Source organism: Ischnura elegans, chromosome 3, assembly GCF_921293095.1.
Source record: "Ischnura elegans chromosome 3, ioIscEleg1.1, whole genome shotgun sequence".
NCBI classification, from domain to species: domain Eukaryota; kingdom Metazoa; phylum Arthropoda; class Insecta; order Odonata; family Coenagrionidae; genus Ischnura; species Ischnura elegans.
In genome coordinates this window covers 122,130,450-122,157,557 of record NC_060248.1, presented here as the reverse complement: position 1 = coordinate 122,157,557, position 27,108 = coordinate 122,130,450, and the positions used below count along the sequence as shown (strand labels likewise).

At 40.4% G+C, this 27,108-nt stretch overlaps 2 protein-coding genes across 3 annotated transcripts in view; both read left to right on the top strand.

Moving 5' to 3' along the window:
* Positions 1–3,375: 3,375 nt before the first annotated feature.
* Positions 3,376–16,212, top strand: LOC124156467 (DALR anticodon-binding domain-containing protein 3). 2 transcript variants are annotated; one of them, XM_046531038.1, is made up of 7 exons: positions 3,376–3,889; positions 3,960–4,133; positions 4,207–4,478; positions 9,775–9,971; positions 15,569–15,702; positions 15,788–15,952; positions 16,062–16,212. In XM_046531038.1, the coding sequence occupies exons 1-7, from the start codon at positions 3,608–3,610 to the stop codon at positions 16,179–16,181; spliced, it is 1,344 nt and encodes a 447-aa protein (XP_046386994.1). In that variant the 5' UTR covers positions 3,376–3,607; the 3' UTR covers positions 16,182–16,212. The 2 variants fall into 2 exon arrangements, with proteins under 2 accessions (XP_046386994.1, XP_046386995.1); XM_046531039.1 differs by having other exon boundaries at positions 3,378–3,535; positions 3,705–4,133.
* A 2,737-nt stretch (positions 16,213–18,949) lies between these two features.
* The window catches only part of LOC124156465 (SKI/DACH domain-containing protein 1-like), a 116,440-nt gene continuing 108,281 nt past the window's right edge, over positions 18,950–27,108 (top strand). The window contains exons 1-3 of the mRNA XM_046531037.1: positions 18,950–19,112; positions 19,234–19,324; positions 19,661–19,690. Of these exons, the coding sequence (XP_046386993.1) occupies positions 19,058–19,112; positions 19,234–19,324; positions 19,661–19,690 (176 nt within the window). The 5' untranslated portion in view covers positions 18,950–19,057. The remainder of the gene's footprint in view (positions 19,113–19,233; positions 19,325–19,660; positions 19,691–27,108) is intronic.

Here is a 27,108-nt window from a genome sequence, read left to right as displayed (position 1 = left end):
GGTCCCTCCCTACCAGCGGCACTCCCAGGGATTATTTCAACTTGCAAATGATATTTTCTTTGGAATAATCCTCTCATAGACGGAGAAAAATGCAGAAAGCATTTTCCTCTGAAATCCTTCACCAAGGGCCTTCACTAAGGGCATAATGGATTGGAAGCCGTTGGGCAGGGAGAACTGGAAACTTGGCTGGGCATTCTTCTTCACAGGGGCACAATTAGGGTTAACACGATTTCTAACGATTGGAGGTCAGAATTAGTGCGAGTACCGATATTCGGGAGAAAATGTGCCGTGACAGGTTTTTAGGAATGATGCAGGCTCTTCATTTCTCCGCTAACCGTGAAGGCATCCGTAGGACAGTGATTACGATTTGCCCAGAATGTGAAGGTCAACCAGGGCTCTGTCTAAGGCCTTGCTTTCAAATATATCATAAAAATTTGTGAGAATTTTTATAGAAATGTTTCAATTTTGCCATAACTCTGAGGTAACATAGATTTGCTTTGATTAAAAAAAATGTTTATTCCATAAATTTATATTTTGCTTGCCGTTCATTGTGTGTTCTACTTCTGTGACTCGTAAAAATTAAATCTACGGCCGTTGAAACAAAAAAATACACGTAAAGACTAATTCCAAGATATTTTCGTCATTAACCTAAGGAATCAACGGTAGAAGAAGTATTATAAACGGAAATATGAAAAGTTGACTCCTTCATACCAAGAAAATTGCATGTGTGTAATGCGGGTTGCATGAATTGTCAATTACTGGTGACGGGTGGCATACATGTATGTCATTAACGTTTTTTACAAATTGCGAGAAATAGAAGCAAAAAAAATTGCAAATTCTGTTGTATTACTTCCAAGACCACCGTTATGAAGGAAAATCACCCATCCGTCACTGGAGGTTTCGGCGAAAATATCATCCGCATTGAATGTGTTAAACAATACTTTTGTGATCATGGACATGCCAGGGAAGAGAAGTGGTGGAAAAATAACAATTAGAATGATCAGTGGCATAGCCAGGAATTTCATTCGTGGGGGGATCCAAAACCAGTGGGGGAAATTTTTGAAAAATAGGGTACCTACTAAGTAATGGGTTTTAAACTAATTTTAACACTTTTCACAATCGAAAAAACTTCATTTGTTAAAAAAATACTTTGTAAATTCATGATTTTTCAATAATTTGTTTTCTTTTATTTAGGATAATAATTGTGCTTTTATATTTTGGGGAGGGGTCCGGACCCCCCTGAACTCCTCCCTTGGCTATGCCACTGAGAATGATGTGGCTCCAGGCCCCAGAGTGGCCCAGGTAGAATTTGATACACTTTGGGAAAATTTACCCCCTAGATTCATGCGCACGCTTTAGAAGTGATTAGAATTCGAGCATTTCCATGGGTTATGTTTTCATATTGAACTATTTTGGGGGTCATGAGATTTTATTTAGTGGTATTACATAAATAAATAAATATACATGATGCATTAATTTCAACATCAACAAATTGGAAGATGAAAAGCATGCACTTGACAAAGCCTGTTCATAAACTTATGGTTTGTGTTCCAAAATCCGTTTTTGACCTGGACAAGTCCATTTTCATGCATGGGGGTTTGGTGCAGTTTGGTTAATGCAAGGGCATGCCCTAATTCTGATAGGACCTTACTCCTGTTACATAGAAACCTCACTGCTTTTCGTGACTGACATAATCATAAAGGAAATTGCTGAAGATTTGTGATTGTTTGTTTAACCATACATCGACAGACACTTTGGAATTTCCCTTCTATTCCCTCTCTCACGTTCTTTCTAATGACATTGGGTGACCTGCCGACCATTCATTCCCTTTCCTTATGCCTTGGAACTGACTGAACTCATTGTCAGTCAGAGGTTTGATTGCCTCATTTAAGCTTCTTCCCCAAGCTAACCATCTCCTCGACCCATGGCTGTTCTGCATATATAGTGTTCATCAGGGGCACAGCCAGGAATTAAGGCTAGTGGGGGTTTCAGGCGCAACTAATACTGGGGTGCTTGGGGTATTGCATACCCGCCAGGGTTAGTGGGAGGTGCTGAGGCCTTCCACCAGAAAAAAATTAATACAAATGGTTCAAAATGGTGATTTTTAGGGCCTTCTGAGGGACATTTTATTAATCCTCACACTACTCTATAAGCAATATATATTAATCCAATTAAGTAAAATAGATTTAACTTAAAAATTTCTCTGAGCTCTGGGGGAGGTTTTATCCCCCAAAACCCACCCCTCGCTGCACCACTGGTGTTCATTACCATCTAAACATACTCCACAAGCAGTTGCCGAAAGAAATTTTCATCATGGAAAGTTTTGAGAGGGTAGTTATGCCATCTGTTTAGGGAGGTGGGTTAGTCATTAGTTTTTGGGCGGTGGAAACTGCGAGTCTGAGTGTGAGCTCTCCTGCAAAATTAGCTATGCATATTTACGAATCCATCATTTCTTGCTAAATGCATCTGGTGAATTAGCAGTGAAAGACTGCAATTTATTTTGCATAGCTCACAGTGGAAGGTGCAGGGGTTCATAGGGTCAAGATGTCAGGGATAACCAATACCTATTTTTGAGAGATAGGGTGTATATTGGGAGTCTTAAGTGCATCCCATTCATGGAAACCTTTTTCCTGAAACAATATTCTGGGGATTCTGGGTACGGACAGTGGCGGTTCCAATGGTGTGTAGTAGTGACTCACCCCGCATTTAGCATAAAAATATTGATAGATACCCAATCATCTATATATAATATTTTTTTACGTTTATTGGAAATATTCGATTCCGATCAATGAAAAAGTGACAATTTCAATTCAATATATGGAAATTGAATTGAATATATGGAAATTCAATTGAAATTTGTCACTTTTCAATTGAACGGAATTGAATATTTCCAAATAGTGTCTATAGATACAAGCATACTTGCTATTTTTCATATTTCGCGCTATCAAAATTCTGCAGAAGGCGAAAATGGTTCATAAAATCTACTAATTCTTATATTGCTTAATTAGCTATCATATAATACGGCCATTTCTGTAAAATTAACCCACAGGCCCCCTTCAAAATATTCTAAAACCACCCTTGAACGGGACTGCTTTGTTTACATAGTGACATTACAGTATATTCTGTGGTAGTGATCAACTCTTGAATAGTCCGCTAGTACCGCACCATATTTAATTTACAGAAAGCTGGTTATTAAGCAAAGTGTTTTTATTATATAACTCTAATTTTTCCAGGGAATTAGCCTTTCGCTTGGATCAAGGATGAGGTTATTGGGTTACTATGCATACAGAGTCCTCTTACGTGGAAACGGAGAAATAACATTAGAGTATCGATATGTTCGATATTTTCCCCCGCTATGAATCTCTACGGACTTGGCCAGTGGTCCATCTCTATGGACAAATCAGCTGAACTCAAACATTCGCAAGTCGTTCCTGCCTCTCTGCTTGTGCAAGTTTAACGTGGTTATTTCGAATTTTGTGTTTTTAATTTCAGGAATAAAAGTATGTGATCTCTGAAGGATTATTACCATTTGTGTGTAAGTGAAAATTTCACCTGTTGTCATCGCCTTTAGAGTTTGACGCGTGTTAATGTCAAAATTTGACTGGCGATGGATGACAGAAGCCTCGTGTTACAAGGTCTGATTTCAGAGCTTGAGAGTAATCTTTCAAGAAATTGGCATTGTTCTTTCACTTTATCATCGAAAGGCCAAACCTGGAAAGTTGGATCTTGGCTGAAAATTGACAAGAACTTCCGAGAAAAGGGTGACTTAGAAGTACCATATCACCACGTGGGGTGTGCGGAAAGCAGTGCATGTTCTGAGAAATTTAGTTCATCTACTTGCGAAAAAAATGTGGATATCGGGTGTTGTGATGAGGATAATCATAAAAGGGTAAAGAGTTGGGCCAAATGTCTGGAATTCGTTACCTTCAGATAATACATGAAGTAATTTTTCATCGCAGGTTTCAAGGAGTTTTATGAAAGAAAGTGAATCATGGTTGATGAAGATAAAAGAATGCAGTGTAAATTGTGGAAAAATTGTTGTCAAATTAAAGAGAAGAGATGTTTTCATGGAGGTGTTGAGGTCCATACATTCAAAAGGATTAGACTTTGGGACCCTGGATGACCGCGGGGAGGTAATTGTGTGCACAAGAAGTACCCTATTCATTTGTGAAGTTAGTAGTTACAGTATTGCCTAAATTTACGCAGGTGGTGTCATTGACGACCGATCTCGTACCCGGTGATAGTGATCTCAGCCTTCTCAGGTTGGCCTTGACCACGAAGGTGTTGCGTCGAATATTAGAGAAACTAGGGTACGAAGTTTGTGATCATCCGACGTCGAAGGAGTGCCTCTATAAAGTGCTATTCACGATAAACCCTTCCGTCAGAGCATCAAACGTGTCTACATTAGTGTGTGGTGTCGTAAGGAATATATTGAGCCATAAGAAGGAAGTGGACATAGATGCTGACAGCTATCGAAGGTTAGTGTCATAATACTTGTCGCCCACGTTTCGTTGACATCGTTGGAAAGATGAAAATTGCCCCAGAAATGCATTCTTATATTCCTCGGATTCTTTTTTAATTTGGTTGTCTTACATCAAACTGATCACTGAAAGTAATGCGTTTTCTTTGCCATAACATTTTTATATATTTATACGATGTTTAGGGTTTAAGGAAATTGATAAATTAAATCAGGCTTTTAATGTCTGCTTTCATCCGAAATAGCTATTTTATCTTTATAAAACTTGGGTAAATATATCATAGAATAGAAAATGTATGGGAAAATAGTGAACTGTTGTTTATTATCAACAGTGAATGGTTAATGCATATAAAGTTGTCGTAGTCTCTAGTTTTACATATACATTATTATTACACTCAACCTGCCTTGCCCATAACTGTCTCAGTTCACTCTAAGTACTTCAGTGTGGTATTGCAAGATATAGATTATCCTATTCCATACCGGTTTATCATATGATTCAGAAATGTTGACTATTATGGTTGTCTATTTTGGTGGGTTTTCCCCGCATACACCACGTTGAATTGTTTTGTATTGTTTCTAATGTGATTATTTTTTAAAATTTGCCTCAAGTAAAATATCATTATTGATTTTTCTTTTTCCCAACTCCCTTAGCTGATGTTTCACCCAGGCCATATTCCCTGCTTTCATTGCCTTTGCCTCTGGACCCCTTATGATTTGAACCTATATTTTCTCTTTTCCAGTAATTTCAATATTCTCGTATTTACCTTTAATCCACTTGCTTTTGCAATTTAAGAGTGATAAATAGGACTGTTTTCGCGCATTCCCTGATACGTTCCTGCTATCTTTGTGTCATCATCACTGGTCAACAATCCTAGGATTGGTTTGACGCAGCTCTCCACTCAGTTCTCCTGTCAGCTAATATTTTCACAATCTCATAATCATCTTTGTGTACTTAGCAATAATATTCACTATGTTGATGTTTTCATCATCAAAACTCCTTCATGTTGTGCCTTCACTGCATCTTTTAATTATCTAAAATTAATAATATCATTGGCGATTGATTGCAGTCCCAAACACACATCCACACACTGAATTACGTGAGGTGATTTTGACGATTTTTCGACCCCCCCCAGTCCCTTAGTGAGATTAGGGTTGATCCCTCCCTCGAATCTCAAGGGAGATTGTTCAAAATGCTCATTTACAGTGCAAATGAGTTGATGTATGCATTATTGCGTTATATATAGAAAAGCATTTGTTTAATTATACCTATGTAAGATTATTTAAGGCTAGTAAGTATTTAAGATTATCATTACCAGATCAGTCTAGAATCACATTTGAAACTGCCTCTTGCAGAATAAACTGCGTGATACTTGCCAGGACTCTCCTTCACTTGGCTTTGGGTGAGACACAGCTTGACCCCCTCCTCCCCCCTTAATGCCTCACCAAATCAGTGGATCCCTCACCTACTTACTGTTGCACCAATTTATTTTCGTGTAATTTAGTTATTTATGATAAGGTTGAGGAATTCCTTGGTTTTAAGTTCTTGATCTTTGGTTCCTCTTCTATGCTATTGTCAGTCTTTATGATATAGTTACATTATGCCCACCTTCATTTATTCCAGTACATAAGTGTAAACTATTCGTGCTCTTAATTGTTCAAGAAAAATACTTATTCCTGTTTTAAGTCTTAGCATCTCCACATCATATGTAAACTGATCATGTGATTCTCTTGTAGTTTATCTCATCCATTAGTTTCCTCTTTTCATTCTGTTATTCTCGCTAGTTTCATAATATATCTTTCATCCTGTATTTCGCTTTTGGTCCACGACTTTAGTATTTGTGGTCTTTTGTACCTCTTCCCTCAGTACATATTTATGCAAGACAGAATTTAGGCACAGGCCACGCTAGATTCCAGTCAGTACTGTCTTTACATTTGCTGTTGTCACCCCATTGGCCTTGCAAGGAACTTGTTCCGTCGAGTCCCTTTCATTGGCTTTGACCGTAAGTTGGCCCCCTTCTTCTGTAGCTGGCAGTCTTGTTTTGGGCCCAAGTTTTGCCAGAATTTGTATTCAATTCTAATCATGAGTTAAAATTTATGTGTGGATCCCTTTCAGCGTAGCAAATGAGGCTAACTCTCTTTTGACTTTGCAAACCCGTACATTTCTTCTCATTCATTTTATATAAATAAATTCGAGAAATATTTTGGGCCTTCTCGCCAAGGGCATACCCAGGATCAAAACTAGGGGAAAGGGGCAAGCCATGGTTGCTCAAGTTGTAGGTAAGATTTAAGCATGGAAAAGGTGAATGAAGTCAACATTTTAAGGAAACTTTAACAGATCTTTATTAGTTTTTAAAATTATTAGCTTGAAAAAATATCATTTTCCTTAAAGACTTTTGCGAGTTTTGCTCCTGGGGGGGGGGGGGAGCAGGTGCCCCTTGGTGGGTACACCCATGCTTCTCACCCCTTTTCTCTCTCTTGAGTTTCTATTGTTTCTCTGTTCCCCAGAAAGTTATGTCGTTCACGTCATGAGTCCTTGACTTTCATTGCCCATTAAGCTTTTGAATGGCTTTCTGATATGTACCCCTTATCGTATGGTGGTGCCTGTTTACCAAATTCTATCTATCAGGTGAAATATTCATAATTTCCATTTTACTTTCACTATTTATTATCCTAAAGCATAATTATTTTGAGTTCAATGGCGTCCTTATTCCTGATATTTACCCAAATATTATTTTTACTCAGCCATTCTGGTAATTCACACATCTGCACTTCTGATTTCCATGGAATGTCCTATGTTTTTGTTATTTGAATGACATTATATCTTAAGCACTTTCTTAAAAAGTGTGAAGAGAGGTAATTTGGTACAAAATTGATTACGATAATGCCTTGGAATGTGGTATGTGTACCTCAGTTGTTTAGGAATCCTGATTCCCTATTTACACTAATCTTGGCCGTGCTCCCTTCTGACACCGCTATTCCTTCTCTTTGGTGTTTCTACAAAACATGAACTTCATTTTAACTAATAATATTATTGTTACTTAACTGTCTCATATTTGAACTACGTCACATCCTGCTGCATTTAGTAGTTGCTTGTGTGACACATGCTGTCACTAAGATTTTCACGCCCCTAAAATTCATCTTAATCTGTCATGAGACAACTCTTCGGTGACTCCCTTAAATTTTGTTTTTGAGGGTGAAGAAGCTATTTTTATGGCAAAAGAGTGAAGGAAAATGAAAGTGTCTTTTAGTTTTAATTAATCTGTTATAAATAAAGGTATGGAGAAGTATTGTCAAAACAGGTTAAGTAATTGCTAAAATGTATCACAGATAAATCGTCATGGCCATTTATCTTGTCTTATCATTGTTTCATATACCTTTGGAAATTATTGGAATCTCCTCTGCATTTACATACCAACGCAATGATGATTTAGTGTATTCAGTCAACACTATGCTTATGGTTTTTCACATTTTCTCGTGTGTGTGTGCCCAGTTTTATTTGGCAAAGAATTATTTTTAATTATACTATCGGATGAGACAAAGTCTGGTGAGACGTGGTAGAGGTTTTCCATAGTGTATAAGTGAAAAAGATGTGGTGAGCTCTAATTTAAGCTTTCTTGATGAACCCAGGTTTAATATGTGGTGTCTTGTCATCCGAAGATGGCAGTATGGGTGGAAACCTTAGTATTTCCAAAAACACTTCGGGGTTTGCCCAAGGTTTTTGATTTATTCATAATACATGGAGCCTCAATTATTTGCTGTTTGATTAATGGTCTCTCTCCTTCCTTTTCCCATCTCAAAATTAATCGAAAATTTCATATTTAGTAATCAATGGGCCAAGCCCCAATTACAAAGCAATATCTTCATTAAAAAATACATATTGCAAAAATTATGAAACCTCTAAAAAAATAAAATACAAATAAAGAACAATCACATAGTAGGTGGACAGAAAGTTATTGTTGATTAATATTCAAACATGTAAATAAATAATATCAAATTAAGTATCAGGAAGTCCAGTATCTACTATCCAGTATCCCTCTATGCAATTTTGTATGATAGAAGGCTTAGAAGCAAAAAATAGGTCCAAGTTATGACATGAGTTTCCAACTCGCATTATCAGGTCAGCGTGGGGGAAAAGTAGTATAATTATGTGAATGACAACTGGCATCACCAGGAGTGTCATATCTAGTGGAATAAGATAGAACTTTTGTGTGAATTTCACTTAGCAAGGCAGGGGAATCAACCAGGTTATTTAATAGCTTATGTAGAAAAATAATATCAGAGACTTGCTTTTGCTTGTACATGGACGGAAGATTAAATATAGGCAAGACACCAGAATAGCTATACTTAGTCTGAATCAAATAATCAACACTTTTTTAGAAACCATACGAACCAACTGATTGGACTGACTCTATGGTATTGAAATGAGAGACATATTAAGGTGATCAGTACTCACAAATAGATCTAACCAGAAAGGTGTACAGCGCTTAGTAAATTTCAAAACTCCCAAAGTTTTTTCCAAATCTTTAAATATCTCTACAGCTCTTAATGATTTCGTTTGAATATAATTGACATTAAGCTTGGTATCAAATATTACTCCTGTCTTTTACGTGGGTTTGTTGTGATAGAATATTTCCTTTGAATTTGTAATGAAATTGCTATGGCATTTTTTCCAATGAAAAGAGACAGTATTGCACTTTTTAATATTCAGATTTAGGTAGTTAAGACAATACCATGTTTCAAGTCTTTGTAGACAGTTTTGTAAAGATAAACACTCAGTTTCATAAAGAATGATTTGAAAAATTTTCAGGTCACCTGCATTTCCTAACCAGCTTTGCAATGGATGGGGTGACAGCATGCTATAGTAACCACTACGATAATTACCTTGAACTTTATAGTGGATGGTTTATTTTGTCCCTCTAAGTTATTTTTGAAGCTTTCCCCTTGATTTGGGCCAATTACAATCGTAGATCTTTCGTTCAATAAAATCAATGCTGTATGTTTTCTCAACATGGCATGCAGTACCTTTTATTATTATTCCATTGTTAGAAACTGTTTCTTTCCATTAATATTGCTTTGCAGAAAACTGTGAAGTTTTATAATGAAAATCACATAGTAATTCCAAGTGTACTGCTGTGTACATTATGAAAGACGTCCAAAGCTTTTAAGGTTAATCTTCTGGATTTAGAAAATGTAATGTACCTTTCAAAAATTTCTTGTCGCATAATTTTTGTGTATGCACCCATTTTATGTGTATATAATACCTAATCTTGTCAATGTCTTTTGTTTTCTTGCATAAGGATGAGAGAGAAAGATGTAGAGCAGGCATCCGTTCACAAATACGGACCATCAGTCCTTCAGCCTTCATGGAAGACATTCCTTGCTGCAGTGACTGACTCTGTCATAACAGTGGATTTACTGTGCACCAAGCCATCACAGCCAGTTTCGCTCGACTTGCAGGACAAGTTCGTGCTCAACCGCGAGAGGAGCAGCAAAGGTAAGTCATTCAGTGTTTGTTATGGTCTAGAACTGTAAAACAGATTATGTGATGGGGTTGAGGTTCTCTCATGCTTTATTCTCATGGATTTAATACAAATGTTAGTTAGTGTAGGTGGGAATAGAGCTCACCCCAGAGTAAGTCACTATGTGCCATAAGGCTTATTCTGGTCTTTCTCGTGTTTTCCCTCCACCATTTCCATTCCTGAGTGTGCCGTGCTATCGGCCACCATGCTCCTCCCATGTTAGTTAAACTTGACATTGTAAGAAGTGATTTTAGTCAAAGTCACCCAAGTAGTACCTTGTTGTGAACCTTAAATTAAGTGCCTCGTCAGTATACTCAAAATTTGCAATTCATAATTCCTCTTATTTGTGCTCAGTGCTATAACTAATTGATCTACAGGAGCATTTTCTTCCCTGTGTGAAATTTTGTTGGCTACGGTAGGCAAGCTCTAATGCCTTTAGCTGCCAGTCGCCTCCTCTAAATACCAAGTCATACATTGGGCAAAATAGCGAATGCTGCATGGCACACTATGGTGCAAAGCCAATTTCATGAAGCTTACAGAATTGGTACTGATTTTGTAGACTAAACCATAGTAAAGTAGAAAATTTTACCAATCAATTGCCCCTTTTCATTTCTTAGGCCTTCAGTGTATGCCAGCAGAGTTCTGTTTGACCTTTTATGTGCGTAAAAGAGGTAGTGATAATCTAATGGCAGCATGAAGTTTTGCCAAAGTTAAAACATGTAAAATTACTGTATGTAATCCCTTAATTACTGTTTTTACATGTTGGTGTACATAATGCTTCATTGGTTTAAGTAATTGGTTGGAGCTTCTTCTCCAGTTGCAATCCTAGGGTTGGACTGCAACGGCCTTCCACTTAATCCATTCTTGGGCCAATCTTTTCACTTCTCTGTACAATAGGCATCCATGGTCCTTAAACTGCTCTCCCATGAAGTCTAGTCTAGCTCTGCCATTAAATTTTTTTCCTTTTACTTTACCTTTGGTTTAGTCAGAGTAGCCAGGCAATCCAGGTGTTCCTTCTCCTATTTAGCATTCTGATTACACACCCTCTTCTCCCTATCCGTTTAAACACCACCTCGTTCGTGGGTCTTGCCACCCAGCTAATTTGCAGTATTTTCCTCTCACACTTTACTTCATGTGAATTGCATTTCAGTTTTGGCTAATGTAGTGGTGATTAATGAGGTAGTTACCTAGTTACCAATTCAAGTGCCTTGACTTTCTGCATGGGCCATAGAAAATTGTTTTCCCAATCATGCATATGCTCCCTAGTGGCTCTCCTTCCAACGGTTTTTACCACATTTCAAGTTGAGTAACATTATCATGTTCAGTAATTCTGCCTCTGTACCAGCTGGCTGTATGGGAGTTTTATCCTCCTGTGAAGCAAGCACGGTTATTGTTCAGTGTGCAGTAGCTAGGAACTTCAGTCTGTGCCAGTCAAAAAAGAAGTTTCATATTTTTAGTTATTTTTTTATTCCTGTACTCCCGAATACAACACCATTAGCCTTTTACTGTGGAATTTTTAACTTAACTATTAAACGTACAGGAACATTCATGTCCTGGATAGGGGGAATTCCACCCAGGTAGGAGTCCTACCCACGATATCTTGTGTGGTTGGCAAGAAGCTTACCCTGCAGTCATAGGGGCCAGCAATTTTCACTCAAACATTCACACATCTTGCTAGTAATTCTTCCTGTGTTTTTTAACCTTCCCTTAGGAGAGTAGCAAAGTAGATATCTTTCATTCCTTAGCTGTGCAGTAGATGTCATTGTCAGCTAGTAGCACAGTAGATATCATTCTCTTAGTGGCCACCTAACTTTGAGATGTGTGTCCCATAGCGAGAGAGTTGCTCTATTTGCTTGCAAACAGTTGGTAGTGTACTGGAAAATTGATTCTATGCTTGTGACTGACTGGACTGAGGCTCTCATCCCAAATGTCAAACCTTTAAGAGAGGTCCTTTCAAGGGATCATCTTTTTAAGACGTGGCAATTATCTCGGCAAATGGACGCACACTGTGAATGACATTGGCATCAAAGGTGAAGGAATGAAGAATAGGAATGGGTTTTTCTCCCTTTGGCTTTTAATGTGATGCTTATACCAAAGTATGCTGAAGAGGCCTACTCAGGAGCTTGATACATGTATCTATATTTCACCTTTTGCTCCTTATTCCTATGCCTCAAATAATCTTTATTTTCTTCTTGATAATTAGCGTTATTGTGGAAATAGTTGTGAGTTACGTAATATTTTGAGTAAATGATTATTCTAGTAGAATTTTTCCAGGACAAACAGTTGTCACTTCCATTATTTTAACCTGTAGTATTTGGCTAAGAGAATTTAAAAGGCTTTGAGATTGTGTAAAATGTAAGTCAGTGTTAAATCATAAATTTTGGCTAAAATATGTGGCCAATAAGATGGATATCACAAATCCTCACTGTGGTGTTAATCACTAAATTATTAAACACAACCAAATTAAATGTATTTTTTGGTTAGGAATATTCACAGCATAAAATTGTTCAGAGATGGGACTAACTTTGAAACTATGGGTGTTTTTGAAAATACGAATAATGAAAGTAACTCCATTTTGAGTTCACTTGATGAAGGGCTTCAATCTCACGTAACAATTTAAGAACTACCTCCAATGGAGGAGGCATCCAGCGTTTAATGACTGCAGTACTGTAGGTACTGGTAATTCGACACTCATTTCTTTTAATTCCGTGGTGATTGCTATGTATCTTCTCTGTTGGAGGTAGTTCATGAATTTTCATGTGAGTTCATTGTCCTTTGTCATCAAGTGTCCTCAATATCAGGTTAATTTGTTAATTGACCCTTTCTATAAGGTGCTTACACAAGACTGGTTTCTGAGAACCAAACATCAGTTGAGGCCTAGTGCACTGCATATGATGGAATGATTACATTCATTTTGAAAAATTGGGACTTATTTGATTGTTCCCAAGTATCTCAGACAGCTGATATATTTCCCTCTGTTGCCTCTGGGTGATAAATTTGTACTCTCTGTCTTTGATATTGCTTCTGATACAATGCAGTGATAAAGATTCCTTTCAATTTGCCATCCCAGATACATCATCACATCACTGTGCACTATTTGTGTGACTATGAATCCTATGTTCCTGGTAATTAGTGCTCTCTTGCCAAGAATATCTTCACCAGCCTGATACTTGGCCTCTCCAAGAGTATGTCTCCAACTCTCTTGTGTTCTCGAGTGGCCATATTTCCCTGTATAATTTTCCTCTAGAATTGGTCACCCTGTAGCCATTGATCTGTTTGGACTTTTCCTTTTGGTGCAGGGTGTCTCTGGGTTTTTGTTTTGTATATATTAGCGGGTCTTCGGTAGCATCTTCTCCTCAAGGTAACTAAGTCTTGAGCTGCCCTCTTCATTCCTGTATAGTCTGTCTCCTCTTCTAAATCATCTATCATTTTATTTCTTCCTCTACCTTATTCACGCTCGCTCACCCTCCACCATATCTCCTCAATCCTCCTTTGTCGACTCTTTAATGTATTCTCCAGCCAATTTTGCTTGCTTGTTTTGATTGTCATCACCATTCCCCAATCTGGCCAATACCTCATAATTTTTCTGTCGGTCCAAGTGATAGCTAACATTCCTCTACAAATCCACATATATAGTCCTCAGTATGTTCACTATGATTTTACAATGCTGTCCATGACTTACAGCCATGAAGCAAGATGATAAAAACTGTGAAACTTTTAATCTCAAGCTCAAAATGTATTAGCTACAAAACAAATTTTTCTTTGTGATGATGGGGGCAAGGATATATGGCATTCAATGAAGAACTAAGTACCTGTAATTTTAGAGACAAAAGTCCATTAAGAAAGGGACCTAAAGCTGCAAATGAAGGTAGAGGTAATCATTTAAAGAAGAGGGCAGAATGTGTTAACATAAAGCCTATTCAGTCCAAGTGAGAGTCTTGCTAGTTCTTTCTTTGTCTGTCGAGAGTCGAGTTAAGCATTTTGGTTTTACTTGTGGTAACTTACTGCATCAGGCTCCACAATCCCAATAAAATTTAATTTTTAGGATACCATATGGAGAGAGCATTATTAGAAATTCAACAATTAATGTAGAGAATATTCACTTTATTTTGATATGAAAGTTATTAATATTATATTAAACAATGAAGGCTTCTTAATACACAAAATAAAATGAACGCAATGATGACCGTATTAAAAATCTTGTCTATTTTTGAAGTGTCTGGGGAAGCACTGTCCCCCCTAAATCCACATATGGATGTAACTATCTGTTACTAAAACATAAAAACAAAAGAAACCTTTAAAACCATAAGAAAGGACATGGCATCAAAATGTGTCAGTGAGACTTAGGAAAAAAAATAGTAATCAAAAAAGGGTTTAGGTGCATGGAGAAGCAGCTATTGCTAATCTAGCTCCATAGACTATTTGATTAGAATCTGAGATATTCACAAATCCAACTGATGGACATAGCATGACTGTAAGTCTATTTTCATTGGGGCATGCCACTGCCCGTTTGATTTCGATGGTGATATAAGAGTGATTTTCTTTTCTGAAACTGATACCTCTTTATGGACAAAGTCTGTATGTTCATGAAGGATTGCATGTAACGACAATGAAATGGACAGCCAGTGCCAGCTTCTGGGAGTCCAGCCCTGGTTTTGTTTAGTTTGCAAGGAAATGGTCCAACCCAGAAACCTCCTGTATAGCTACTAATGGTACCCTTGATGTGGTGCTATTTCTTCCTTGTCATATGCCGTGCCTCTTCCATCTAATTTCTCCTCCTGCATAACGGGATGTATGATCAGCCCCCTCCCCTCTTCTTTTAATTCCTTTTGTTTTCAACGTAATTCAGAGAGATCTCATTTCTACTCTTTTCTTCTGTTGATAAATCGAATGACCAGAATGCACACATTTTCAGAGCACTTGTGCCTTTCATTTATGTTCCTGCCGTACCTCGTACCATCTCCTTTCTTGAGCCATGATATGCTTTAATCAATTATCTATGCAATTTGATTACGTACTTACTCATCAATGCCATATCATTGTGGGGCCTTGGCCTCTGCGACAGTGTTGGACCAGTCACTGCACACAATCCTAAGCCTCAATTCTCCATCTTTGTTGTCCCATCCTCCTCATATCTTGCAATTGCATATATGCATCATCTGCCAATCTCTTGTGGGTCTTCCTCTGAAATCTTCTACCACCTGGGTATCCTTGGTATATCATCTTCTCTCAAACTTCATACGTTGAGCGTGTCCATATTTTTATGCAACATTCTTGTTGTTTTTGGCTGATCATGTTTGAAAATCTTCCCGTTGCGTAGGAGGTTCATTTCTTAGGACTACCCTTGAGACACACTGAGAAGAAATTCTCAATATACATATTTCATTTACATTTTCTAATTCTCATATTTCACAAATGATTCGTGGCTTTGTGAGAAAACTGGCACCTTCCTTTTTAATGTATATATTTATGTATTTCGAATAAGCACTTGTGAATTGAATCACTGTGGACATGTTATAATGCTGATTGGTATATCATCAATGAATTTACAGTCCCATCTTGTTCTCAACAGGTGCTACATTCCTCCTTTACAATTACGCACGTCTTGTTTCCATTCTTAAGCAGTTTGATGAGAAAGTGAGTGAAGGCATTTATCCACCAATTGTCCCTATTGAGAATGCCGACTTCTCTCTGCTTTCTTTAGAGGTTAGTAGCTATATGGCTCACCATTTTTAAGGTTCTTTTCTTGTGAGTAATAAACAAAAGTTAATAAAACCTTTTAACTTGGCAGGAAGAATGGATGCTTGTGTATTGCTACCTAATGCCATATCCCTCATTGTTGGCACAGCTGGTGAAACCAAAGGAACTGAAATTTGATATTCACACGCTCCTCAAATACATGCAAGATCTATGCAAGTGTCTGAGTGCATATTACAGTCGTGTTCATATCCTTACGGTAAGGAAGGAAATAGTATGTAATTATGTGCTCTAGTGTTACCAGATAAGTAGGATTTGACTTTTCGTACTTTCCATCTTCATTTAATGAGGGTTGAATTTATTTTCAGGAGCCTAGGAAACACCTTCTTCCCATGATGTATTCTCGATTGCATCTTATTTCTGGAGTGAAAATTTTGATGCAAAGTATTTTTACTCTTTTTGACATTATACCAGTTTCTCAGATGTAGTACATCATGAAAATAAATTGATAATCAGTGGCACTCTTTTTTTGAATGTTCACATATTTCCTTCATGTCAAGCTTAAAGGTGTCGTTGCAAAATCGTGCTCGTTATAAACCTCTCTATATTACTTAAATCCAACGTGTGAGTAACCACCATTGTTGGATGATGTAAGAATTGTTGTGGCCTATGTGGATGTAGGTGTTTGGGCTTCTCATTGGTATGCCTGTGTGAAGTTAGGAAACACGAATGCAACTCATAGTGCGCTGAATGTATGGCTGTTGTGTTTTTATGTTAAAGAGGAAATCATCATCAGCAGACGTATTACCTTGGAAAACTGCCTCAGAATGGTGTCCTGAGAAAAGACAATCAGTGAATTTTTCGTAGAATTGTATTGGGTTTGAGGTAATAAAAATATTAATGAATCAAATATATTTTAATGTACAACTCTAGCTCCTTTGGAATAGCTGCTGTTTAAGTGCATTTGTTGCTCCCATTTTTGGCCTCCACAGATCTAAAAGTCTTAGGTTTGGTGTTGGAATTTTTTGAAGTTTGATTGAAGTAACTGCTTCCAATGAGTTTCATGTTGTCCAAGTCAAAAGAAATGAAAGTGGGTGTAATTTTAGTTGCAAAGTAATTATGTTTAATTGTTCAGGCTTGACTTGGATTGCTTTACATATTTTTGATCCTTTATCCTCTGAGAGATATTTTGGTGTAGTCACCTGATTATTTTAGTGAGATCCAGTTTTTCTTTTATGCCATGCCAAATTATCATGTGGAACTAGTCAGCTACTTGTACATGAGTGGTCTCATCAGGGGTGATGTGAGAAATGGTGTTAGCCTTGTATTAATTTTATTTAAGCCTTGTTAAGTTATAATGAGCATAAGATTTTGTATATTATGCAGGCTAAGTTTAGTGAACAACCATTAAGTATGAAGCGGCTACCCTTAAACTGTGCTCCAATCCCACATGATTATGCCAAGTTATTTCTGGTGAAAACATTACTGTAAGGGAACTTTCAAATGGTCACACAAATCGGTTGTAATTTTAAGAGTGACTCTCACGTTGTAAGGTTAATTAATTTCTTTGTGATCTTCCATTCTAACGAAGATAACTTGGTGTTTTTAAAGTTTTGATCCAGGTCCACCACTGCGGCAAAAGGCTTTATTGAAGCCCAATATCATCTTAGGAATTGAAAGGGATGTTGCTTCATTGTTTACATTTGTTATATTGAAACTGCTCTACAGTGTTTAGCTGCTAACCATCTTATTGTTATCTTCATCCTCCTTGAAGTAGGGCTGCAATTTGGCTCCAGCTGACTAGGTTGTTCGCTTGTTTTTTGTATTCCAGCCTAATTGGATAGCATTTTTATCAACAGAATGGCTAGTAAATGCAGGTTAAGTTTGATAATTGCCTATATAGGTAAGTAACAGCATTTTCCCTGGAAAGCGTGCAAGAGACATTACCAAATTACTATTTTTAGCCAATTTAGCATATCCTGGTGAGGTAAGCCCACTGCAAATCCCAAAGTTCCAAGTAGTTAGTTACACCAAATGATGTAATTGGCTGCTGAGCATTCAAGTTTTTTCCTAATGATGTTCGAATGTTTTGACTTCTGTGGATTGTGTAGTTGATCTTGCAGCTGGCCTTTGTTGCCATGGGTTAAGTGGTGAATTTTTTCATTGTATTACTCGTCTTTTGCTTGGGGTTATTAAAAAATGTGTGTTGTTTGTGGTTTACTATTAGAGTACAGCGTCGCAGATTTAACCAGATATTCTTCCCTGCGGATAGAAATTAGTTGCGTTTATTGAATGTGGAGCAATGCCGACTCATTAACGTAATATTTATGCAATTAAACGTTTGCCATAGTACTACTGTTGCTCATGCTTAGAATCATTGAACGCTTATTATTATTTCGAGTTGATTTGAAATGAAAGCCTCTGACCGGTTCCAGGAACCATTTCCGATTCGCTTTTGTAAGATTTAGCTTAGACTATCACTGCAATACTTGTGTTGGCTGTGAGAGAGATGGCAAATGAAGCGAAATATCACCCTAGTCAGATGGTTGGGTTACAACTTACGTTTGGGCATGAATGTTTAACAGCCGTAGCTGATATAATGTAGCAATTAGGAAGACGAAAAGTTGCTTTGTGTATAATTTAGGTCATTACCTGCTATTAATCATTGTAAGAAGTATATTTTTACGCAGATTTGTAAAATAACTATCTTAAAGTTATTATTTTAAGACGGCAATTAATATCAGGGCATGAGTATATCCCGTTAAAACAATTTTCATCGAACAGAATTTCTAAAGAAATAAGACAGACACTCCTTGCATCTCAGAGTTAACAATATATCGTTAGGAACAAATTTTAAACTGGTACGGATTAGCTTTTAATACTTGGCTCAATAAACAATTCAATTAAATCAACTTACTTTATTTCGCTGTTTTCGATTTATCTCGGGCGGGTGAAGTCTGTATTAGTTTCTATGAGTATTTAATGCATTTTTCAGTTTTCATACCAGTTCATTTGGTCTCGCATTTTCTTAATTCTTTTCCGTATTCCTCCATTATTCGCCCGGATCTTGTCAGTCATGTCTCACTACCACAGCTGTTTGTTTTGTTTCAAGGCATGAGATTCACGTGATTCCCCTGTTTTCGATGGGTTCAATACCTTACCTCCCATTGGCGGGTGAGGCGATGTTCCTCCTGCACGAGCCAATCGCAGAGCAGTTTGTGGCAACGGATGGAGTTGGAGCTCCTACGCGTTTGACATCAATAAAGGAAAGAGTGTTTCGTGGGTGCGGATCTGTGCGTTGTTAACCCGTCGTCGTTGGATTATAGACGTATTCTTTTGGACCTTTTTGTTTTAAAACAACAATATGAGCATTGCTGCACTATTACAAGCCGCTGAGTTTTTAGAGAGGCGGGAACGAGGTGAGTTGGATTGTGTTTTCAGTGTACACAGCTACTGAATCCACGTCAACATGGCTCCCATGTCAACTTTGTTTCGTATAATCAGCTGATTGTGACGGATATACTCTTCTTTTCATCGCAGAGGCTGAACATGGATATGCCTCATCACTGCCTATGCCAGATGATCTCAGGAGTGCCAAAAGGCCAAAGACAAAGAAATCTCAGGGAAACAGGTAAATATATAATTTATTTTTCTTCTTTCGTCGAAGTTTTTATTCTATTGGTTTTCCAATCATGTGTTATGCATTGTTCATTATTTTAGTTATTTATTTCACCATTGTAAACCCAGTAATCGCCCCGTACAAGCGATATTTTTCTGGTTGGCAACAACAACTCTATGGAACATGTTCGATAACCCAATCGATGGTAACGCCACTATTTGTCATTGGGGTTGCAAAACGTTCAGAGAATTTATACAATGTTTACGTTTTAAGATATTTTATTTGGGAATAAAATTGTAAATGTACATAAATTTGATTGTATATTAATTTGCATCCCTTTGTTTCCAGGACTACCCACAACGAGTTGGAGAAAAATAGGTAAGTCACCACAATTCCTTCCTTAGGTCATGTGAATTAGTGATGTGATTTGTGATACCGAAGTGATTTTAAATCTGCTGTCGTCTTGAGAAGTGTTTTCATAAGCATCGCTACAAGTGACTGTTGTTGTGGAAGTCATAGGGACCTTCCGAGTGGATCACGTACGCAATAGGACTTGGCCAAGTGTTTGTTTGTTTATTTATTTCGTCAAACGTTCATATACTTTCGTCGAATGTCTTGTAAGGCTCGGTGAGGAATAGTGCCTTCATCGATCGCCTTCTTAGGGGCAGCAGCCGGACCAGGTGATCCTTCGATGTTTTCCTTTTCAACGGTTCGTGCTTTGGTAGTGCTTCAGTTAAGCGCTTGTGATCGTGAATACTGGCGTTCATGGCGGCGGCTGAGGGGCGGGGCAGTCATGCGTTGGTTGTGGTCGGTCTCTGCTTGCTGCCCGCTTCATCCTTCAGCCTTTGTTGCCAAGTGTCACGGGGCGAGACGAATTTTCCTAGTTATGACGACAGGCTTTGGGCGTTTTTCTCGGCGAGGCCGATGGCAGTAGGCGGAGCTCGCTCGCGGGTTGTAACGCGAATGGAAAAGTACAGTTGACATGCTTTTTCCCGCTCTGTAAGTGGACAGCGCGGTTAGCGATCGATTTAGTTTGGCTTGCCATCGCATGGGATTGAGAATTCTCTCTCTCTGCAGTGTGTTCCTTGCGTATCATCCTATTTTTTGCGCATATTTTCCGAGCGTGTGTGGGATTAAGAAAATCTCCGGTTGGTTAACCGTCGCTCGTTCGCGGCTTGGCGAGCACGTAGTTTCCCAACTGTTTTCGTGAACATGTCCCTTTGCCCCATCGCTTGCACCTCAACTCCATGCTGTTGCCAAGTGTTGCTGATACCCACGCGCATGATGCTTTATGTTGTGGATGCTTGGCAACGTGGGATTTTTAAGACGGGCTGCTCGGTCGGGGGGCCGACGCACCGCCACCCCAGGTTCAATAAAGAGAGGTGGGCGAAAGGGAAGGAGTGGGAGGAGGGGCCCCCGGTGTGTGTATGTGTGTGTTTGAGGCCGAGCGAAAGGACTCGAGCCAGCGTGTTTACTTTCGGGCTTTGCTCGGGATGACCCAAGTGCGCCCGTTTTCTCAGACTGCTCCGAGATAGGTCGCGTCGGCAACCGCGTGCGATCCCAACTGTTCCCTCTTTGCAGCTAGCAAATGGATTAGTCCCTTAGCACGACCGGCTTTTCCCCTGGAGAAGCCGTGGTTCAAGTTCAGATTGTAGTATACCAAATTTGAGTGGTAATCGTACCCTTTTGTTTTGAAGGGAGAGCTTGAGGGATTTGTGGTGTATAGAGAGTTCGGCGTACAATCTGGGAGAGCCTACTTAATGACCTGTTGGTGGGTGACCAAAATTCAGTTGAGGCGAGCTTTTCTACGCTCTTCGACATCCTGCCCCCCCCACCACCCCCCGTCTGAAGGGCCATGCTTGAAATGTGTGTATGTATGTTCCCCGACAAATCTGTCCCTATATCTCCCAGAGGCGCGGGTTCCTTTTCGCCCGTTCACTGCTACCTCCTTCGATTTTCCCCGCGCTGCTCCGCCCGCGCCACCTCCTTGCAATCGGGTGCAGCGGCGGCGGCGCCTCCTCCCCTATCCCGCTTGCTCGCTAGCGCGGGGACTCATAGCCGTCGGATTAGGGTCGATCGCAGAGGGGAGGTTTTCATCATTTTCCCACAACCTCCCCTCTCCCACCCTCTTATATCTTTTACGTTACGTGGTGTCAATTGTGAAATCTCCGGGGACGAATGTCCGTAGCGGGAGCGGTTGGCGAGGCGAGGAACTCGCAAAGAGGAGGGCGGCGTGCGTTCGTTTCTTGCCGTGTTCGCTGCTACTCACGGCTGCGGGGCCTACTCTTGACTCTGTGAAACTCCCCCCCCTCCCCCCGCTCCACCTTCCCCCGTGACCGAAGCCGCGTGACCTCGAAGAGTTGAGGTCGAATTGGTGTAGTGCGACTCCCGCCCGCCCTGCCTGGGATAGCCATATAACCACCACCCGACCACACTGCCTCCCCCCCCTCCAAAATCCCCCGCCTCCACTTCAATTGGCGCGCGCGGCTGCCCCCACCTCTTCTTCCTCCCGGGGCCCTCATTTTCCCCGTCTTGCGCAGTGCCGCCGCTCACCTCATGACGTCCCCTCTCCGCTTTCGTTGTGTGTTGTTGTGGAAGGGGGAGATTCTATTCCCCCCTTCCAGTAAGACCTCTTTTCTATCTCTCTCCTCCTAGTTCTACTCTCTGTATGGCTGTGACGGACTTCTTACGCTCAGTATCGTCTAACACATTATACATTATCTGTGACCATGGTAACGTTATATTGGGGTAGAATGACCCCTTTCCGAATTCTAAGGTCGGTGGACAGGGGTGAAATCTTTCGTCAAGGGAATACGGCTGGTCGCATTATCACTCTTGCTTCTTCTCGTGGGTCCAAGAACTCATTATTTCGGTGTACCTTCTTAGTTTCAACAATGTTTTTCGAGGGATGCGTTTCGCGGTTTGGTCGTTTTCTTATCTCGCAGAATGTTGGCCCGATTTCCCATCATCCTCGTGCTAGAGGGAAGCTTTGCGGTGCGTAGAGGAACGGTCGTGTGTCCCGGCCAGCCAGCAGCCGCCTCTCCGGGCCCGCTTGATTGCGCGGCAGTCGTCCAGCTGGCTTCCCCCTGCCTGCGATCGTCATCTGTTCGCTTCTCCTCCTCCTCTTTGCCGCCCCTGCTGGAAGGAGGGGGTCCTCATCGGCACACGCCACCCGCGGCCCTCTCCCCCCGTCCCTCTCATGCCCTTGAAACCCACGGTAGCCGCCGCCGCTTTCCAATTCCCTTTCCGCACCCACTCATGCCGCGCTACCTCCTGTTGGTACTTACTTCTCCCTTGTTTATTATTTCCTTCCCTTGCGAGGCATGAGATTCCTTGGTTCGGAAACCCGTACGAACGGCTCCCTGCCCTCTTGCATTTTATTGTCAATCGCCTGCCGGGAAGTGGCGATTATCGCCCGCAGCGGTGTACAAACCCGGGATATACCTCAGTGATAAAATATTACGCTAAAATTAGTTTTAACATGTACGTGGTATCAAAAGTATTTTAACTGCATAACGTCCGTCGTGGCATTGATTGTGGAAAACTTCCGTTTTTTTATGATCAGTTGCGGTCGGGTAATGAAACTGAAAAAGTCCTTGTAATAAGTGGAGTGGGCTCACAATGACGTTTCCAATGAAAGAATCCCCTCCTTGCGGTCAAGTGTGGACATAATATCGCTGTTTACAGTATTTGTATCTGAGTAAGAGCCTAATTGACATGTGACAAGTCTATTTTTAGCACGTTTTATTCTATCCTTACTTCTCGTGTATTAATTGCTCGGCATCAGCGTTGACGTATGTTAATTTTTCTCCTTGTTATCTTTTGCCCTCATTGATTCAATCATGAGCTGTTATTCGTTATCTTGGGGAGTGTCAATAACGTGTAGGCTGTATCGTATGCCCTATGGTAAATGCGGGTTGTAATATCTGCTTCAGGGAACAAATGTTCGTGAGTATAGGTCTGTTGTAGTCATCAGTCATAATTCAGCGTGAATTTAGTATGAACAAGGTTTTGTGAACCAAGTTGTTTAATTCAGACCTTTGAACTTAGTTGTTTCTTAAACTTATATTTATTTACTCGATGTGATATTTGCGTTTCACTTACTTATTACATGGCCATTTCCACTGTAGCATTACATGGGATGTATGTGCGGTCCTATTTTTGCATTTAGTGCCGTAGTGCGTTGCATTATTCACATAAAGGTTTTGTGGGTACATTTAGTTCTATCAATCAATTCAAAATTGTTCTACTGTGTGAGGTTTCAGGTTAAAATTCGTGGAATTGCTGAATAGGAATACAAAATTTAACGTTATATGAATGAGCATTCCACTCAGTCGTTTCCGACCATTTTTCTTTCGATATACTGTCATTTTGATTAAAATTTAGTGGGTGTTGTTGATGTTTTTTCAAGCGTGCCCCGAGTTTTTATTCGGTGTTTTTAACCCGACGTTTCGTGGACGTAACTGGTCACTTTTTCTTAGGAGATCCCGTACATTCCCTAAGAAAAAGTGGAACCTGGGGCGATAACCGAATAAGTACGCAGGGAGCACCCGGAAAAACATCACCAACAGCTACAATGACCCGTGTGAACTTCAACCAAGCCACATTTTGTGTCAATGCAAGTGAGTGTGTACCTGAATCACACATCTCTGTGATTTTGTACACCCTGCGATTAGGTGTAAGGCCTGTACAAATTTTTCGTGTGAGCTCTTAATTGAGACCTTCCTGTAGTGGTGTCAGGGTTTATCCTGGCATTGCAGGTCACCATCCCCTCATCCCTCGCCACCCCTTGTTCGTTCGTCGAGGATGCAATTGCGCCCTCGGACTCTGACGGCGGGGGTTCGACTCTCGCGGCTCCTCCCCTCTGTGTTCACCACTTTGTCCCCTTGCAATGCCCTCGCCTCCTTTGCTTGCCCAGAAGTGGGCCGTCGTCGTTTCTTTTTCCTCCAGGCCGCCGGACAGGCACACGCTACCTTGGCTCACTCAGAGCCTTCCATCCTTAGAGCTTGCTTCTCACTCTCTTGTCCTTAATGCCTTACTCTACCTAATTTATGGAAATAAAGAAGCGAAAAATTATGCCCTAATTTCTGCGGTGTATATGACAAAAAATAATGCTCTTCCGGGGACTATTACCAAACCTCCGTGGAAATAAGACGTTCCGTGGCGACCTCGATGCCTTGTTCGGAGCTTATTTCTCCACGATCGTGTTCATTTTCGGCTGGAGATGTCTTTTGTCGTGATCACGGTTTGAGTTGGGGGAGCACTGCGAATAAGCTCTGGTACAAACGAGTGGGGCTATGTATCCGCAAATTTCTTGCTGACCGAGGATCGATTAAACCTTAAAGTAATGCCTCCAATTTTAAGTAGTTTTTCGCACTAATTTTTTTGATGAGCGACACATTTGACCCAAAGAAAGTACGTTCCCACGCCAAATGCCCTCTGCGGTTAATTCATCGTAATTTTTTTAAATGCAAACGGGCTTTATTTATTAATCGTTGAGCTACTGGCATAACCCTCTCCTCAGATCGCTGCATTCTGCTAGATTAACCTGAGTAGCCTAAAGATAAAACGTTTAGTGTTATAAATTGTCGATGTTGTGTTTTATGCGGCCCCCTTGTAGTTTATGTGGTTTTTTGCGCCTTGTAATCGTTATATGCATTTACGGGAATGAGTAGGTAGATTCCACACCAGATCGTGTCCCTTCGTGGCATCATGGGGCTTCTTAATGTATTGCAGTCTTATTATTTTCAAGTAATGGAATTTGTTTAAAACTGAATCTGCCCCGGAAAACCCTTGGTCACCTCGCAGGTGGTTCGTTTGTGGGAGGTGAAAAGGGGACTATCCAAGGGGGACTGCATGGAGGAGGCCCAATTCCATCCCACTGAAGGTTGATTTATGTCGCGACTTTCGGTCGCGTTTTAATCGGCTTTCAAAAATGTCCGCAGCTCAATGATGAGTGCGATACGATCTACTTTTTATTCCCCCATTATTTTGCTATATAATATTTATAATTGTGAGGAATAGCATTAAAGAGTTATAAATTTGATAAATAAAATCATCATTAATGTAATTTTCGGTCGACACCCTTAACTATGCATTATTTTTTTTCCGTGAAATTCGGATCACGTTGTCCATCAGCGACTTCTGTAAACCCATTTAAATGGTCGGTTGGCGACGACTCATTATGGGGCCGCCTTGAGGTTCCTCTATGGTAACATTCGTGGACCTATCCATGCTGTTTAGGAGACGCACGAATGTAAGGCCATTTTCGCCGAATTTCTTCGAAGCCTTTGAAGTTTTTGAAACGTGTGGAATTGGTGAGCAACCTGACCGGTGGTCGTTTTTGTCGAGCTCCCTTCGGTGGCTTTCTCGGGCGACAGCAGTCACTTCCGGTGGCGTCTCTCTCTCTCTCCGCTGCCCTCACAGAGAGAGAGTCTCCGCTAATGACGGCGTGGAATTCGGGACGAGGGCGTGGGAGGTCGGCCGTCCTTCTTCACGTGCGCGCTCTCTCGCTCGAGGTGCAGTATGAGACCCATTCGCTTTAGCATTCTTTATAGATTCGTCATTCGGTGATCGCGTCCCTTTGTCTGGTCAGCTGATTGTCGACTATGAGTCGTGGTGACGCGAGTTCTCTGTGTCACATGGGGATGCGATTTGGTCTGCGACTTTAAAGGTACTGAAAGAGGGGTGAGAAAGATCATTAGAGGTGTTATCTCGTGAGGAGATAAGTAAAGTTTTTCCTCATGCGAAGTTCGCATTAGATTATTTATGATTACTCACGTGCTATAGCTCTTGATTGATTTTTGTATCGACTTCTTAGTAATGTGATAAATGTTTAACTTGATGGCATTTTTTATTATCATCGTCCGTACTTCACGCATTTTGTTTCTTTCGACAACTCATGTTGTTTTCAACCGCTCCGCCTTGATGTTTTCCGCCTAATTTTACCGCCCTACTTTCAGTTTTTTTTTTTAGTAAGTGCGATGTTGAATCCAAAGTTTGTAAGTTGGATGAATGCGGCATTGGTGGGAGTTAAAATTGCTAAAAATTTCGTGATTTATATAATTATCGACTTCCAAATCTGATATCATTTTAACCTCTCTCGCCCTTGTGAATTGGAGTATTGTCCCATACCACTAGATGTATTTTTCCAACGATTACGAACTGTTGGCATTGAGTATTTGATTCGAGCAGTGTTGTGCCTGCGGAGCCTCACCACATAATGCTTGTTTTGTCCCTCGTTCTTTCTCGGCTGGATTGGTGGCGCCTTTTCTCCTCGCTCCCGTTGCCGGTCTCCCCAACGGCCTCGATGGCGCCTGGGAGAGAAATTCTCAGAGTGGCTTGAGGCGCCCTCTGTTCCCCTCGGTCTTTACTTCGTCCACACCAAAGGGCGTGAGACCGACCCGCTCGTTCCTGGGTTGCGGACTAATTTTCCCTCGTAATTTCCTTGCCATTTCTTTGGGAAGATCGTAGGTTTTGGTGACCTCCAGGGAGTTCCTTCACCCCGTTCCTCTTCACCAATAGGTGGTATATGATGACGAAATTCTCCTTCTGGGTGAAGTTGTCGTTGGTCACAAACGTTTCGTAGCCAGTTTTCGTTTTCCGGAGGAATTTGAATGCCAGTTTTAAACACGGTATACCTCATCGTTTTGATTTCCTCTCTTTATGTATCTTGAATGAGATCTCTCTTTCCCTTTTCTTTCACTGGCAGCTTATGCATTGTCGCTCTTGGGTGCTCATGTACTTGGCGTCAATGGTCTGGGTTTCTATTGGCACCAACTGACCCTCTGGTATAG